The sequence below is a fragment of the Stegodyphus dumicola genome, chromosome 3 (genome assembly GCF_044657685.1).
Source record: "Stegodyphus dumicola isolate Sdum_Otavi_A_Nest chromosome 3, ASM4465768v1".
Taxonomy (NCBI): Eukaryota; Metazoa; Arthropoda; class Arachnida; order Araneae; family Eresidae; genus Stegodyphus; species Stegodyphus dumicola.
The window spans coordinates 110,903,052-110,920,726 of NC_140770.1; the positions used below are offsets into that span (position 1 = coordinate 110,903,052).

The 17,675-nt window shown below is 33.5% G+C and overlaps 1 protein-coding gene across 3 annotated transcripts in view; it reads left to right on the top strand.

The window, feature by feature from the left end:
- The window catches only part of icln (chloride nucleotide-sensitive channel icln), a 43,610-nt gene that overhangs the window by 13,971 nt on the left and 11,964 nt on the right, over nucleotides 1-17,675 (top strand). For all 3 annotated transcript variants that reach the window (XM_085813190.1, XM_085813189.1, XM_085813191.1), the window contains exon 3: nucleotides 4,524-4,657. In XM_085813190.1, coding sequence (XP_085669316.1) covers nucleotides 4,524-4,657 — 134 coding nt within the window. The remainder of the gene's footprint in view (nucleotides 1-4,523; nucleotides 4,658-17,675) is intronic.

The window sequence follows — 17,675 nt, forward strand, 5'->3', positions numbered from 1 at the left end:
CGATATTTTGCAGAGATAATTAATTTTGATGTTCTGTCCGAGATTTGTTTATGAACACTTAAAAGAGTTTTACTGTGCTTGCTAAGCAGAATATTTTTCAGTTCCGTTGGTTTATTTTTGTATGATGCACATATCGAAATGTCAAAAGCATTTATTTAGTTATTAATCTAAAGAGCGGCTACAATCTCCCCCCCCCCCCCTCCGCTCCTCTTTTTCAAGTTGCGCTCGACTGTCCGAATATTCGCCAATTTCCAAGTATGCGGTTAGTTAAGCTTTTACTTTTAAAGGATGAGTGCATGAAGCAAATTTCTGTCTTCTGATTTCAGAAATGTTCCTCTTTTTTACTTAAATTACTTTGCTTGCAATATCTGTTAAGGGAAAACTGATATACAATGAAAATTTAAAAAATGTTCAGAATTTAGATTTAAATTATTTAAATATCAATATGAGTGGAAAAATAAATTGTATTTATTATTAGGTTCCAAGCGAATACAACAAATATGCCTTATTATTATTTATTTTCTCTATTTTGAACTGAAATTTCATCATTAAATCTTGTAATATAGTTTACTTCTGCATAGTTTTTTTTTCTCTCATTGTAAACTAGTTCTGTAAATTGAACTGTTATTTAAAATTTAAAAAAAAAAAAAGTAATTATTTTCTATGGTTGAGGGTAATGCATATTCTCTCTTAATAAATACTGCATTTCTCATATTTTAAATTACAACTCTAATTTTTAAGGTTATGCAGTTGTGTATAATGTAATTAGACAGGTGCTTATTTTTTTTTTTTTAAATGTGCTTGAAAAGTGCTTATAGGTGCTTATTTTTTTAACTAAAATGTGGCTATGAACCCTGTCATAATTGTTCTTTATTTCATAAATTACGGTTTCATATTTTTAATTTTATAATTTCTGCATGCCATCTTACCAGATTTAAACTGATGATCTATAATCCGGAAAAATCGATAATCCGGAATCGCCGAAGTCCCGACGAGTCCGGATTAACGACTTTTGACTGTATGTAATATAAAGCTCAAGGAAAAACATCCATATTGAAGAAGAATTTTGATTGTGTAGTATGCTAATAATGTCAACTTGGTAATATCTAAAGAACTTCACAGTCAAGGCTGTTTTAATTCCATTTTTATTTGCAATTGATATTTGTGGCCACAATCACTTGGCACTTTAGTTGTGCCTTTCCACAGAAGATTTACATTTTTGATATTGTTGAGATAGAAAGCAAGCCAGCGAAATTACATCTTAGCAGAGTAAAGAGAAAAGCTGAAGTGCATAGTTATGCGAGATGGAAGCACGCGAAGAGAAAAGTTTTGGTTTGCAATTTGGTGATTGGTCAAGAAACATCTGCATTAATGGTTATGTAAGATTGCATGATTAATTTGAATGATGCAGTTTAGACTTACAGCGCTATTTTTAGGACAGATAGATGAAGTTTTCCCAAATGAAATAGAAAATAAAAGAGGTTATAGTAAATTAAATTTAGAAGTTTGCTTTCATATTTTTTATCTTACACACATATATAGATATATATATATATATATATATGCAATAATGAATATATTTATATATTAAAGACATAATGTAAGAAATTTAGAACTAATGTTTCACAAAGCCGAAAATTTTTGAAATTCATAATTCATAATAATTATCTGACATAATCTGTAATTATGTCAGATAATCTAATAAATGTAACAAAGAATTTAATAAATGTATAAAAACCAAAACTTTTAAACAATCAATATTGTATAATGTTATGTTTTTCAAACATCATTTAATATTATTTATTTATTCCCCCCCCACACACACACAAATAGGTAAATAAATAATCTTGCACTATAAACAAGGGCGCACATTTACCGCTTTGCTTCGGGTGAAAAAATATGTAGGCACGCCTTCGAGAATGCAAACTTTTGAAAATACCTTGATTGATGAATATAAGTAGGAAAATATGTGTTATGGAGCTGAATTTTGATTCCTTTTCAACAAAAGCAAAAAACAGTTATTGCCATTATGTTAAATTTGGTTTTTCATTTTCTTTAATGGAGTTTTCTTTTTCTAATTATGTAATTTCATTGAAAATTTGCAAACGGTCCTTAATTTTTCTCATTTGATATTCCTATCTCTTTTTTTGTGACTGTCATTCTGTGTAGGAATTAACATTTTGGATGAACATAAGAGTTCAAACATGCAGCATGTAACGAAGCCATTGCAAACTGAAGTTGAAAACAATGAGAAACTGTCGGCCAACATCAAACAAAAGTTTCAAAATTTCTTATTGCTCTTTGAGGCTGTAGTTTATGCAAGTCAGCATCCTAGTGTGTTCTGTCAAACTTAAATCTGGAGAAATTGCAGGGCACTCCATCTGCTGGATTTTCTTGATTTCAAGATGTGCAGTCTGATGGGCACAAGTATTGTCATTCATTAGGAGGATGTTATTGCTGATTGTATGACTAAATAACTCTACTCAAGGATCAAGAATCTCATCTTCATATATTTCAGCATTCATATTTGCACTGGTAAAAATGTGTAGTCAGTGTGGCCGCTCAGAATATTGCCTGCTTTACTATAATTCCCCCACATTTGTACTGATGCCTTTCACAGTTGTTTTCAAATTTATTATATGTATTTTGCTCTATCCAGATCGTAACACATTTGGAATCTCGCTCTAAACAAAAATGAGAGTCTTGGCTTCTGTCTATGGTATTTCAATCACAATCTCTACATAACTGCAACTAGCTGCATTTTGCAGTCTGAGTTAGTGAGGACAGATCATGAATTTCCTTGTATACAGTCCTCTTTTATGCAACTTGTCACTATTGATTTGGATAGTTGAGTTTCTGTTGCTGCAATGAGCTTCCCTGTAGTCTAGGATGACATTATTTGTCTGTTTTAGAAATCACTGCTAAATAATGGTTCTAGATGGCCAGTCTGTTATTGCACATTTTCAATGTTGACTTATGTGTCTGCTTACATCTGCTGTGTTTTAAAACTATTTCCAGATTCTTGGCATTATGCTTTTGGCTACTCTTGAGAACATATAGACCTGTGTCAGTTGTGTGTACTAAAAGTATATATGTTTATGTAAAATATAAAAATATACGATGGCTTTGCTCTACGCGAATACGCAACCTCCAATTAACTTTCCACAATTTAGGATCTTCCCCCCAGACCAGTACCTTCTAGAATATGCTAGTCTTTTACATAACCGCTACTATAAATACTGAGTACGCGCCATTTTTTAGTCAGACTGCTTCCTACTATCGCTGCTACAAAACTCTGCGCTGCTCTGTCCTTCTTTCTTCCCTTTGTTAAAAATAGTGATGACACAAAAAGTTTAAATTCAATCATACTTAGTTAAAATCACTATAGATATGTCATTTAGAAAGTTTCATCGAAAAGAAAAATGATCTGCTAATTGGAATAAATAGAAATGTGCAATTAAAAGCTAAATCATCTTGTCTCATCCTTTGAATTTCGTCTTACCACTCTGCAAAAGCAATGCCTGAACTTTGATGCCAAGCTTCTTCACGACTGCTACTGGCTCAGTTGAGCTTAGTTTTTTTATTCTTATGTGTTAGTAAATTGTGCATTTTTTGCTCTTTATTGCATTATGTTTTTCTTATATTCCAGTTAATGTTTTTATGCCTTTAGTTAATCTGCAAGCAATAGTTATAGAACTAGCCATAATTTAAAAGTTGTTTAAGTGCGACTAAGCCTAATAGAGCAGCCATATTTGTTTACATTTGAAACTTAGCAGAATAGTGAATTAAGTCAGTTTCTGAATGTTCAGCATCTTTTTGCTGAATGGGACCAAAAGTTTTCAGTTTTCTGCACTGAGAAATCTGCCTTCTTGCCTGCTGGCTGAATTTCTTGTTTTTGCACAGAAACTCTAATTTGAACTGTAAAAAAAATTTTTTTAACTGTTTTAATTATATTTAGTGAATGTTTTTCTATATTTTTCAATTTTTAATGAAGGTGTTTTGAGTTTGTATTTTTGCCTTACTGCAAAGTGAGATATGAATTAATTGAATAAGAAATATGTCTCTATTGGAATTCGAGAAAATAAGTTTAAATGAAATGCAGAAAAAAGTGTGTTTAATTTAATAGGCCATATGAGGAAGTTGTGGTGTCCACAGTCTATGTTTTTGTCCAGATATAACAAACCAAAAATTTGGTCTTTGAAGGTTTGTTAAAAGCTGCTTATTACTGCACTACTAGTTATAATAACAGGAAAAAAAAAAGATGATATATACATAGAGACATAGAGACTATATATAGCTACATATAGACAGGAAATAATTTAAATTTATGTTTCTAAATTTAAGCATTATTCCATGCGAAACCATTTTTTTTTTCTCTTCCTGTATCAATATTTATTCCAGTTAAAATGTTGTGCATTATTGGCCTAACAAATGTGCAGTTATTATAATAATTTATCTTAAGAAAAAATGGATAAAATAGTGCATTATAATAAGTTTTACATTTTATGTTATATTTATTTCAGTGTATTATGTTGGTTAACTAGTTCTGGAGATGGTTTTTCTCTCAGCTATCCATCAATTTACATCCATGCTGTTTCCAAAGATCTGAATAATTTTCCATATGAATGTCTCTATCTTATGATTGATGAGAAAATAAGTAAGTTCTTGAAAATTTTTAGTATGGAAATATGAATCCTTACAAAATTTAGAAGTTTAGTTTTTGTTTTAATTATTTCATAAGTATTTTTCTTGGAAAATATAAAATTTTAAGTATTTTTCTAGTCAGTAATAGTTACACTGCAGTACAAACTTTGAAATTCAGAATTGTTGGGACTTCGGCGATACGAGATCTGGAAAATTTCTGAATTTTAAATCATCAGTTTAAATGTAGAAATCATTTAAAATATGAATGTTAAGTTCCATTGTTCATTTCCTGCAATTGCTGTGTCAAGAATTCCCACTAAACTGCCAGTCGAATTCGCAACATGTTCTTCACAATTGGTAGTGATATTTTATGATTTTAAGAATTATACTATAGAATTTGCCAGTTCCCAGTTAGCTAATTATTGGGGCATTATTATCACAATGGAAGATTTCTGTTATATCGTCTTCGTTTTTCATCACTTCTCCACATTTCTTTGCAAGATGTATTAACTGAAAAATGTCACATTTTGCTTGTGATATCTGAAAACCTTCAAACTCTCAGCTATCTTCATCATTAATGATGAAGATAGTTCTCTTTGTTGGCCATAACGCATGCCAAATATTTTTTTAAATATCTGCAGACATGTCTTTCCATCACCTTACATTATTCCACGTAGCAGATTTTATGTTAAAATATTTTTTTAATTCTTGAACTGTTCAGGAAATTAAGCATAGATTTTAAATAAACTACTTTGTATTTGCATTTCAGTGCATACTGCACTCTGATATCTGTTGGCTGAATGATGGAAATACAATTTGGAGGAAAAAAGTAAGACAGATGTTATCTTTTACTGAAAGTTCAAACAAAGTATGAACCAAACACGTGTTTATAATGAGGACATTTTTGTGTCATGTGATAAACCAAACCAAATTCATATGTTGCCAAACTTCAGGTATAAAATCATTTTCAAACCAATCATTGAGTAATGTTTGTATTGCCTATCTGTTCTATTTGGACAATAAATAAGGGGGAATTCTTCACTCCTTTAAATGCCTGAAGTCATGTATTGTTTCTGATTAGGTATAGTTACATTTGTGCATTCCTATAGCATTTGCACATGCCAAAATTATTAGTCTTAGAGCTGACAACACTTGCACCCTTTACTGCAGAGGTCACCAAGTATTTGGGAGCACATGTTGCCAGAAAAGGCCAGTTTCTGCAGCATTATAAATTTGGGTTGTGGAGATAACTTTTCATTAGTAGTTTGTTTCATTCATCTGCTTCAGTATCAGTTGAAGATTTTATGCCTGAAATTTTTAATTATCTTAATATCTTGATGATTTTTTAATTAGTTAACCAACCTGTTGAATATGTTCCTTCTAATTTTTTTTAAATCAGTTTCCTCATGAGATATTTGGGCATGAGCCGTTAACATTGGACCCTTCAATCCCTTACTGTGACTCTGTCTCACCCATTTAATCATCACTTTATCATGGTCATAAATTTATGCATAGCCAATGATTTTTTGTTATTCATTGTGGGTGGGATGTCAAATGCAGAAAAAATTAAGACATTTATTTTTCTGTTATGTTGTATCCTATACTTTTGACTTTACAATGCTATACTCCTTGCACAAATTTGAAATAGATATGCATTTATCCATTTTTAGCAGCAGTTCCACTTCTCATTGGCTTAACATCGAATCATGCTTTCACTTTGCAGATCCTACTGCAGCTCTAGAATTAGAAACGCTTTTTGACGTAGTTAAAAATGTGTGATTTTGTAGCCAGCAGATGCTTGAAAGTGATATACATGAATCTCAGTTGGAAGAAAATTGATTTTACAGAACACCTGCATTTTCTTCAGTATTATATTCACAATTCCTCAATTACACATGGGAAAAAAGTTTATTTAGATATTAGACTTTGTACTGTATTGGCTTGTAGACTCAGCTTATTATTTTTATTATATAGAGTAGCATTGAAAATTTTGGTACTATTCTGTTTTGAGGGCTGTAAAAAAACTGCAGCGAGAATGTATGCACAAAAGCACCAAATCTAGCAAACGCGCCCATTTAACAGTGCACCAAATGTAGCGTACGTGCTGATTTCAGGTTGCGTAAGTTTATATAGTTCTATATTTCTTAAGACGCCATTGAAATACTAGTTATATATATATATATATATATATATATACTGTTTAGGAAATAAATTATTATTAACTAACTTTGCAGCAATTGCGCAAGTAATAATAACTTGTATTCGCACTAAATGGATTTAAGTTCATACAATATATATATATATATAATGTTGTATGAACTTAAATCCATATTTAGTGCGAATACAAGTTATTATTACTTGCGCAATTGCTGCAAAGTTAGTTAATAATAATTTATTTCCTAAACAGTATTGATTAATTGATTATATTATCTCCTAAGTTTAATTAAAGTAGAATTATTTTAAAAGTGTGCATCCATACTGGTAAGTTATATTTTGAAAGATGTTTTGAAGTAATTTGAAAGCAAAATGTTAGTAATGTTTTAACGGGGACTGGAGTTAAATTATCACGAAGAATAATATTACAATTGTAAAAGTAAAAATTAAAACATGTAATTATTGTCATTGATCGGAAATTAGTTGACTTTTCAAGGGGAACAAACCAACTCCCGTTCAATGATCAATAATTGATAAAAATACGTAAGTATGAAAGTGTTTCGTCTTTACTCGAGTTATAAGTTAAAGCCAAACCGGCAATTCTAGTCAGGCCAAATATTTCTGCGAATAGTTGTTACTCAAAGAACTTATTCTCATGAAGCATTTTAGTCAATTCAATTTGGAGTAAAAGTCAATTACTGTAGAGAAATCCTGTAAAACTCGAGTAACCGTCCCCGACACTATCATCTTTATGTATTTGAGTACTATATTATTTGTAGAAATTAAACATTGGAAATTGTCATTATGAAATCGAAATCAAAGTAAAGTTGAAATAAACATAGAAGATTATAAAAAAGATAAATAATGCAAACTTTGTAAAAACAAATCAAAGAGAACATAAAAATAATATAAAAATAATATAAAAATAAAATAGAAAATAATATAAATAAGATCAGTGAATGTACATGAAGATATAAAGGCCAGAAAGGTATTAAGTAACTTACATTCTTTCTAGTGGGGGAGTTGGCAATGTGTTCTCTTCGTGTCTGACTCAGAAGTGTAGGGTGTCCGAAAATTCTTAGCGGCAGTAGGGGCTTTGAATTATATCAGTCGGTAAGACTTAGGTAAAGAAATTTATGGTAGTGGGTGGGACTTGGAATTCTTGAGGGATGTATTTTGTGGAGTTCTTATCTGAGAGAGACCGTCTGTTAAGATTTTTTTTAAATTACTAGTGAATGGAAATTAATTAATTTCTGGCTAATTGACTAAAATGCTTCATGAGAATAAGTTCTTTGAGTAACAACTATTCGCGGAAATATTTGGCCTGACTAGAATTGCCGGTTTGGCTTTAACTTATAACTCGAGTAAAGACGAAACACTTTCATATTTACGTATTTTTATCAATTATTGATCATTGAACGGGAGTTGGTTTGTTCCCCTTGAAAAGTCAACTAATTTCCGATCAATGACAATAATTACATGTTTTAATTTTTACTTTTACAATTGTAATATTATTCTTCGTGATAATTTAACTCCAGTCCCCGTTAAAACATTATTAACATTTTGCTTTCAAATTACTTCAAAACATCTTTCAAAATATAACTTACCAGTATGGATGCACACTTTTAAAATAATTCTACTTTAATTAAACTTAGGAGATAATATAATCAATTAATCAATACTGTTTAGGAAATAAATTATATATATATATATATATATCCTATGGATTTAACAATTTTGGAATTGCCCATGACGAAAAGTCGGCAATAGAATTTTGGGTAAAGTGCAGAATCATCCACTGCTTGACACGTTTTTAAGAACTGCACATACTCTGTATCCATCTGCACATCGACCTATTTTCACCCCCAAAATAAATCCTAGAATTGCACAAAAATGGCACTGCACACACCCTTGACTTTATCTATGTACACATCAAGCTATTTTCACTTGAAAAGTAAAAATTGACAAAAATCCAATTATTTTTACCCTTGTAAAAAGCGCCGAACAAATAAATGAGCGATTGTGCACTTTACCGAGAATATTTTCAAAGAAAAGGCATCATTCATTATAGAAAATTACGTATGAACAACCAACGAGATGAAATTATGCTTTAGCGTGTAGTGTTGCGCGCCTCCAACTTGCACGCAACCAAGAGGTGACTGTTGAAACTGGATAAATGACAGAGTCTTGTTAAGTCCCTTTTTATTCAACGTAATAAATTACAAGTGCGTGCTCTTGACGCTCACAAACTACGCCAACTCGGCGGTAAAATAAAAATAATAACCTGAAAAGAAACTAATGACAAGACTCTAACTACGAGGCTCTCTAAAAGTAACTAACATCACCGCGTTTTACAATACCGCTGCTAATTCAGCAAACTTGAAGATCACTTGAACCATTAACAATTCTTCCAGGCAAGCACACAGGCCGAAACGCGGGGTTCTTCAATTTCTGGTTAACTACCTCTGCGCTCGTGAAGTAAGAACAGCACACCTCGAACTCGTTTCCTTTCTATTTAACTCAGAATACTTCCGCTGAATATTTGAATCCTTGCGCGTTATACTAAAATTTACATACTCTGGCATTGGCAGTTCCAGGGGAAAGTAAGGCTTGACAGGAAAGATAGTTTAAACTTAAAATAAATGTTAGTTAAAATAAATATAAGCCCTACATTTGCCGCTGCCAGAATTTGGTAAACTTGGAAGCAGGTCCTAGAAACGACCTGTTGAAAAGTTTCCACAATTCTGAACTAAAATTTAAGAGCCTCGTTTACATAAAAAAACTGTTCTCTCACAAAAGGTAGAATAAATTTCTGTAGATACTTATTTAACCCTCTCTTCTTACAGCAACCTTTCCTGGACTTCAGCAATCAATCTGTTTTCTTCCTTTCAGCATCTGGAAGGAATAAGTATCAGTATCTTTCTAAATACATTATAATTTACACTTTCTTGACACTGAATAAGTTTTTGTTTTTGATCGATTTATTTTCCTTAGTTACTGCTTAATTCACATTCATTCAAGTATTCAAACATGAATTTAACTTTACCCTGGCTCTCCACCATGTGTGGTGTCAAACGGAAATATTCGTGTTTTAGTATTGCAACACTTCCCCTAACCACAATGATTTGTTAGAATTCAATGACCAAATAGACAAACCTTACTCGACATTCTAAAACTCGATGAGCTATTTTAACATTCTTAAAATTCAAGTGTAGGTGGAGAACCCTACAAAACACATTCATTCTAACTTCCCCCTCATTCATCTTTAAACATGCAGGCTTTCGCTCTAAAGCATGACTTTATCTACAGTTTAATACTTAAATTTTGAATTCATTCCTTTGAGCATTTTACTTTTAGCATCTAAAATTTTATGCTTCTAGACTAAATTTTACTTTTACATAACATTCAAGTATTTATGTACATATACAAAATTTTAATACATATGATTTTTACAATTTACCATAAAATGAATAAGAGAAAATAAATTTTTACTTTACTCATTCTTCGCCAAGCTGGCGGCACTGAAACTAAAATTCTTATTAATACAAGACTACGAAGTTATTTTTATCTTCGGCCAAATTTTGGCTTTAACATAACAGAATTAGTCTTTCGACCAACAGAAAATGCTTGTTCTTAGCTTTTATACTTAAAGAATATAATACTTTTGCCTTAGCTAAATAAAGTAAAACAAAACTAAGTCTCAACCGAGACATATTGACTTTCGTCAAAACATAGAACTTCGTACTTATGCATAACATTTCGGAACAAAAGAAAAAAAATTTTATAGAAGATTTAAACTTATCTTTGAGTTTTCGATGATTGAAACTCCATCATTCTTTTCTGGCAATATTGTTCCCAAGTTATAGGTTTCATGGACGTCAATCTTCTCCTTACTGACCTCCGAGTGTCGTCCACATTAGTTTTTCTTTTGCGTCCTCTGCATGCCGCCCTCTTGGCGGAGTACTCGTCGGGTTGTTGTCGTTTCCGTTTTTCCATGGGACGGCTGGTCTTGACGTCCTCCGGTCTGGAGTCCTTCTTGACTTTCTTCTGTTGTTCCTGGTATTTTTGTTCCTCCTGTTGCCGTTTCGGTTTCCGGAACGGCGGCCTTGCTGGTACCTGACTCTCTGGCCCTGGGAGCGTTCTCCTTGATGTATAATTTCTCCTGCGATACGTTGTATGTGGTGTTTTGCTCTTTACCATGGTTTCTTTACGCGGTGCATCTGCCTTCTTGTTTTTCTTAAATGCTGGAGTTTGAAAGTTTTTATTTTTTCTTTTTGGTACCGTCATCCGGGTTGTAGAAGGGCTAGGTCTCTCTTCAGTTCTCTGCTTCTTGGGTGGTGGAACAGTTGTTGTTATTTCTGGACCTTCTACTTCATTTAGACTTGAGTCCTGCAAGAAACTTTTAAGGATTTCAAAATCATTTGGATTATAGTATTTTTTCACCTGGTCGGGACTTGCTTTACAGATCTCCCCTCTCTCGTTTTTAAGGTATAATACGACTCCTTGGATTTCCTGAATTACATAGGGGCCTTCAAATTTTGGAGCTAGCTTTGCCGTAAAATTGTCTGGGGCACTTGATAAAGAAAATTTCCGCTTCAATACTTTATCCCCAACTTTAAAATCTACTTCACGGCGTTTTCTATCATAATATGCTTTTTGCTTATTTCTTGCCGTATCCGAGCTTTTAAGCGCCTGATCAATAAGTTTTTGCACATCTTTCTGTTTAAACTCTTGCTCTCTTTGTTGCACAAAGAATAATTTATCTAAAGGCGTAATTAACTTTCGGCCTAAAAATAATTCTGCTGGGGTTTTTCCCGTAGTATCGTGATTTGCCGTTCTTAAAGCATAAGCTAATTCATTTATGTAGCCATCCCAGCGCTTGTGATGTGTGCTCACGTAACTGCGAATTATTTTTACTATGTTTTTATTCACTCTTTCTGCTATGTTTGCCTGTGGTCTATACGGAACCATTTTGATATGGCGTATGCCAAGTCCAGTGCATATGTTTTCAAATATTTGACTAATGAATTGTTTTACGTTATCGCTAATGACTTTTATCGGTGCACCGTATTTTAAAATGTATCTGTGTAAGAATGCATCTGCGACTGTTTTGACTGACGCGCGTTTAAGTGGAACAATTTCTGTCCATTTTGAAAAATGATCTACTATTACTAAAAGAAAGCGATTTTTATTTAACTCGCTCTGGGGGAAGGGACCAAGAAGATCTATGCCTAAAATTTCATTCGGAAATGTAGCGCGAATGCTATTTAAGTACCCGGCCGGGCTGTAATTAATATCATTTATTAACTGACATTGATTGCAGGACCTGACATACACCGTTACTATTTTGTATAATTGCGGGAAATATACCGCCTCACGTACCCTTTTTAAAGTCTTTCTGACCCTTAAATGACCCGCTGTTTTCGCGTCGTGTAATTCCTTCAAAATGCTTAATCGAAGCGAGGCTGGGATGACTGGTTTGTACTCAAGATTTTCGTTTGTTGTTTTCGTATAAAATAATAAATTATCTATTATTTCATAGTTTTCTGCTCTATTTCTTATCGCATCGATGTCTGTGTGCTCAAAGCTTTCGGGGTCTTTCAAATATGCATAGATATTTCCAAATTCAGGATCAGCTTTCAGTTCAGTGATAATCGTATCTCTAGAATCTAAAATTTTTGAAGTCAACACAGCGCATTTAAGTTCATTTCCTTCATCGTCGAGTTTTATACGAGAGATTGCGTCAGCTACATTGTTTTCCTTACCCGGTTTATATTTTATTCTGATATTATATTCTTGGAGTTTTAAAGCCCATCTTATTAACCTGGGCGTTAGGTTTTTCCCCGAGTAAAGTCTACCAACAGCCACATGATCCGAAAAGACTGTTACTGGTGCTTTGCCGAAATAAACTCGAAATTTGTGTACAGCCATTAATACGGCTAATGTTTCTTTTTCTGTAGCTGTATAATTCCTTTGTGTCTGATTCAACGTTTTACTAAAAAATGCCAGAGGATGGCTATTTTGCATAAGAACCGCACCCACCGCATAGTCTGACGCATCTGCTGCAATTTCCAGGTTTTCGTCCCCCTCCGGGAATTTTAAAACAGGGGCATTGATGAGCGCTTCTTTTAATCTTTCAAATGCTGTATTTGCTTCCTCTCTTTCTTTTGATTACTAAGAGTGGTTCAACAATATTAGCGAAATCTTTTATGAAAGACCGATAGTAAGAACATAACCCAAGGAAAGAAGAAAGTTTCTTGGTGGTGTTGGGCAGTGGGAAATTCTTGATGGCTTTTATTTTTGAATCTTGCGTTTCTATACCCTTTTGCGAAATTTTATAACTGAGATATTTAAGTTCTTTAGTTGCGAACTTGCATTTTGAGGCGTTAATTGTAAGACCGGCCTCTTTTAATAATTTAAAAACTTGTTCTAGATCATTAATGTGTTGTTCCAACGTACTACTCGTTATAATTATATCATCTAAATAAATTAAAGTCGATTTTCCTAGGACAGGCTTTAGAACAATGTCCATAGCTCTCTGGAATGTTGATGGGGCCCCACACAACCCAAAGGGCATGTGTAAAAATGCATAAGTGCCCGATTTTGTTATAAACGCGGTTTTATGTATGTCTTCGGGTCTCATAGCTATTTGATAGTAGCCAGACGTTAAGTCCAAAGTAGACATGTATCTTGTCGATTTGATCTGTCTAATAATTTCCTCTATAACCGGCAAAGGGTAAACTGGGAATTTAGTAATACTATTTAGTTTTCTGTAATCAATAGCAAACCTCCAATCCCTTTTATCCGAAGGAGGAAACTCGTTCTTTTTCCTACATAGTACGACTGGACTCGCGTACTCACTATTTATGGGCGTTATTATTTTATTCTTTAACATCTCCTGAATATGTTCTTCGATGATTACATCTTTTTGTTTGTCATAGCGGTAAGGTTTAGTCCTACAAGGTTTTTCGGCAGTTAATTGTATCTTATGCGTAACTATTTGACAATTTCCCGGCTTTTCTGAAAACAAGTTAGAAAAATTACTCACCACTTGCTGGATGGCTTGCCTTTCATTGTCATTCAGATGGCTAAGGTCCACTTGCGGTTTCTCCACAGGTTACCACACCACCCTCTGGTCCATCTCCAGCACCACGGAACTGTCTTGAAAATTCAACTTGGCCCTCGCGGCCCTTAAAAAGTCCATACCTAAAATAAGAGGATTTTGCAGATTCTTCACTGCAAAAATTAATACTTTGAGGCTTTCCTCTTTTACCTGTATGTTTAATGATAATTTCCCGATGCAGTGACATGTTTTTCCTTGCGCCGCTATAATTTCCGTATTTTTGGTTTTAAATAATCGTACCCTATAAAAATTCTTTTTGAAGAAATTTTTGCTCATAAAATTTCCTTCTGCTCCTGTATCGATGAGGGCTTCTACTGGTACATCGCCAACCAGGACTTGTATAATTGGTAGATGTGAGTTTTTTACGATGACCGTATTTAAATGTCTTTTTGAGGGTTTTTTTAAAACTTCCGGGGTCTAGACCCTCCCTTTCACAGGCCCCTCTACTCGTTTAAAGCTTTTCTTTCAATTTGTGCCTTCTGGGACGCGGATGTTTATTTTTGAATTTTCTTTTTGGGCCTTGACCTTCGAGTTTCGATGAGTTAGCTTGATAGCTCTTTCCCCAATAAGAGCGATTTCCATTTCTGGTTTCCTCATTTGAAGATTTCCTTCGGGTACTTTGAGAATACGTTGCCCCTCTAGCTTTTTCCGCTATTCTGCGATTTTGAAACTTCACCGCCAATTCAAAGAGCTCCTGCAATGTGCTTGGGTTTCTAATTTCGAAGTAGTCTTGAACAGCGGGTAACAATCTTGGTAAGATTATTTCAATAATCTCCGCATCGGGTTTCTTCCCATACAGCATATCCGTCAGCTTAATTTTTCGTAGAATAAAGTCTGTCAATTCTTCTATGTCCCGTTGATAGAAACTATATAGTTCGGCTTCCAGCCTTGGTCGATCTTTCACTATGGGGAAGGCCTTTACTAACGATTTTTTGAAATTTTCAAATGTATATGTCTGGCTTCCAAATTCCCCTAATAAAAATTTGCCTATATTTTTCCACCATAGCGCGGCCTGTCCTCTTAGTGCGGATGTGGCGATGGCAACTTTTTGTCTTTCAGGAACAGGGTAGAGCTGAAAGTGGTTTTCTAGACCTTCTAGAAATACCGCCACCGAAATTTTTCCGTCGAAATGGACGTTTGGCTTGATTGACGCTCTCAAAGTCTGGACCAGGTATCCAAATCCTTCCAATTTGCTTGTCATTTCTTGGTGTTGTCCAGCGGCTTCCATCCAATTTTCGGCCATTTCAGTTCGATAAGTGTTCGGGCGCCAATGTAGCGTTGTGCGCCTCCAACTTGCACGCAACCAAGAGGTGACTGTTGAAATTGGATAAAAGACAGAGTCTTGTTAAGGGTTTAAGTCCCTTTTTATTCAACGTAATAAATTACAAGTGCGTGCTCTTGACGCTCACAAACTACGCCAACTCGGCGGTAAAATAAAAATAATAACCTGAAAAGAAACTAATGACAAGACTCTAACTACGAGGCTCTCTAAAAGTAACTAACATCACCGCGTTTTACAATACCGCTGCTAATTCAGCAAACTTGAAGATCACTTGAACGATTAACAATTCTTCCAGGCAAGCACACAGGCCGAAACGCGGGGTTCTTCAATTTCTGGTTAACTACCTCCGCGCTCGTGAAGTAAGAACAGCACACCTCGAACTCGTTTCCTTTCTATTTAACTCAGAATACTTCCGCTGAATATTTGAATCCTTGCGCGTTATACTAAAATTTACATACTCTGGCATTGGCAGTTCCAGGGGAAAGTAAGGCTTGACAGGAAAGATAGTTTAAACTTAAAATAAATGTTAGTTAAAATAAATATAAACCCTACAAGCGATAAGTCGGGAGCAAAATAGCAATGCAGGCATCCATTCAATTATGTTTAGCAATTTTTATATAAATTATAATAATGATCTGAAATAGTTATTTACTCTTTTGCTTCCATTCAGTAATGTTTAGCCTTTTTCATATAAATTATAATAATAAAAAGTATTATATAAAATTAACCTTTCATCTAAATTAAAACATCAATCTTAGATAGTTATTTACTATTATACTTCCTTTCTTACCGCAATTATTAGGGTTGCCCCAATTATTTTTGGCAGCATTGGCATCAACAATAGTTTGGCGATTTTTTACAGCCCTCGAAACCAAATAGTACCAAAATTTTAATACATGCACAAAAGATTGTAAAAATATATTAATTGTACTATCACTACCTAAATCTTATTATTAGAGAATGCGCTGACTGCACAGTATGTTGGAAATGTTTTTAATTCCTCATATTGCCTCCCACAAGAAGGAAGATGATATCCAGTGAGCTGAATTTCGCTGGTGATGAATTATTTGTTTTCTGCTGCATTTTTCTTCTAGCATCATTGTAGAATTATTGTTTTTTGGAAGAAAATCTTGAAAAATAAAGTGAACCTTTGCTGAGCATTGAACTGGAGTCTTCTGATTAGCTGAACATTCTGATAACGTCACCACTGAAACACATAAAACGAATGTCTTTTGATTCCTTACAAGTTTATAAGAAGATATTTCTGTTCAGGAAGTACTTGCATATTACCAGACGATTACTGTTACACCACTATCTATCTTTTGACCCATTTTGGGGATGAAATATATTTTCATTGTCAGCAGAGACTTTAAGCAGGTTTACTAAATTCCAGCAAATATTGTTTGACAATCACATTCAAAACTACATCAAATAGCGTGTTGTTCTTTATGGCTTCTTTCTCCTTCACTCAGCTAATGAAAAGGAAAGTGACTATTCTCAAACAAATTCCCTGTTCTTATTCTAACATTTTATTAGCTGTTGTTAACATTGCATTTCTATCATACATAATTCCATGTTGCATAGGAATTGGAAAATACTTAGTGCTTTTTTGGCAGTTTACCACATACTTTTAAATAATGGATTTTTTTTGTTTCATTTGTTGGCAAATCTAATAAATGCAAAATGAAGTAAAAATTAAAATGAAATGACAAATATTATCTTGAAAACATTTTATCAAAATAGGGGTTACAAATTAGTACACGCTATAGCTATGCATTTACTTCAATAGTTCTGAAGTTAATGCTAAAACAGTATATATGTGCATGTAAAATATGAAAATGATGAAACATTAACAAATTTCTAACTTAATTGGCAGTAGCTTAATTCTGCAGTAATCTGCATTGCTGTAAGTTTTTGCCTAGTTTCTCTTACAGATTTAAACAAAGCATTTCAAGCATATTTATAAGTCTTGCTGTTTAATATGCATCATTTTTTCCTCCTGTTCTGTTGCCAGCTAACATCTGTTCACCGCTGTGCAATTTTCATCGACCATTCTAAAATATAATTGTGTTTTATTCTTCTAAAGAATTGTTTATATTCTGAAATGTGTTCAATCATCTAGCTAGTCATACTTTTTCCAAGTTCCAGTCTATTATGCAATCAATATTTCAGCTACAGTCTAATTTCATTCCACTCTGACCATGATTGAAAAATAATTGGTGTCTTCTCTACTAAGTTCTCTCACCATACCATCCAAACTTATTACATATGCATATATAGAGAGACACACACACACGCACACATATAAAGATAAAAATATGTAAAAGAAACTTCTGATATTTATTAGCAGTATTCCCATTTATTCTTTATTTTAATTTGGGTACTTTGCTTTCTCTCCTAAAAATAAAATATGTAAAGGAAACTTCTAATTTTGATTGGCAATGATCCCTTTTATTCCTCATTTTAATTTGA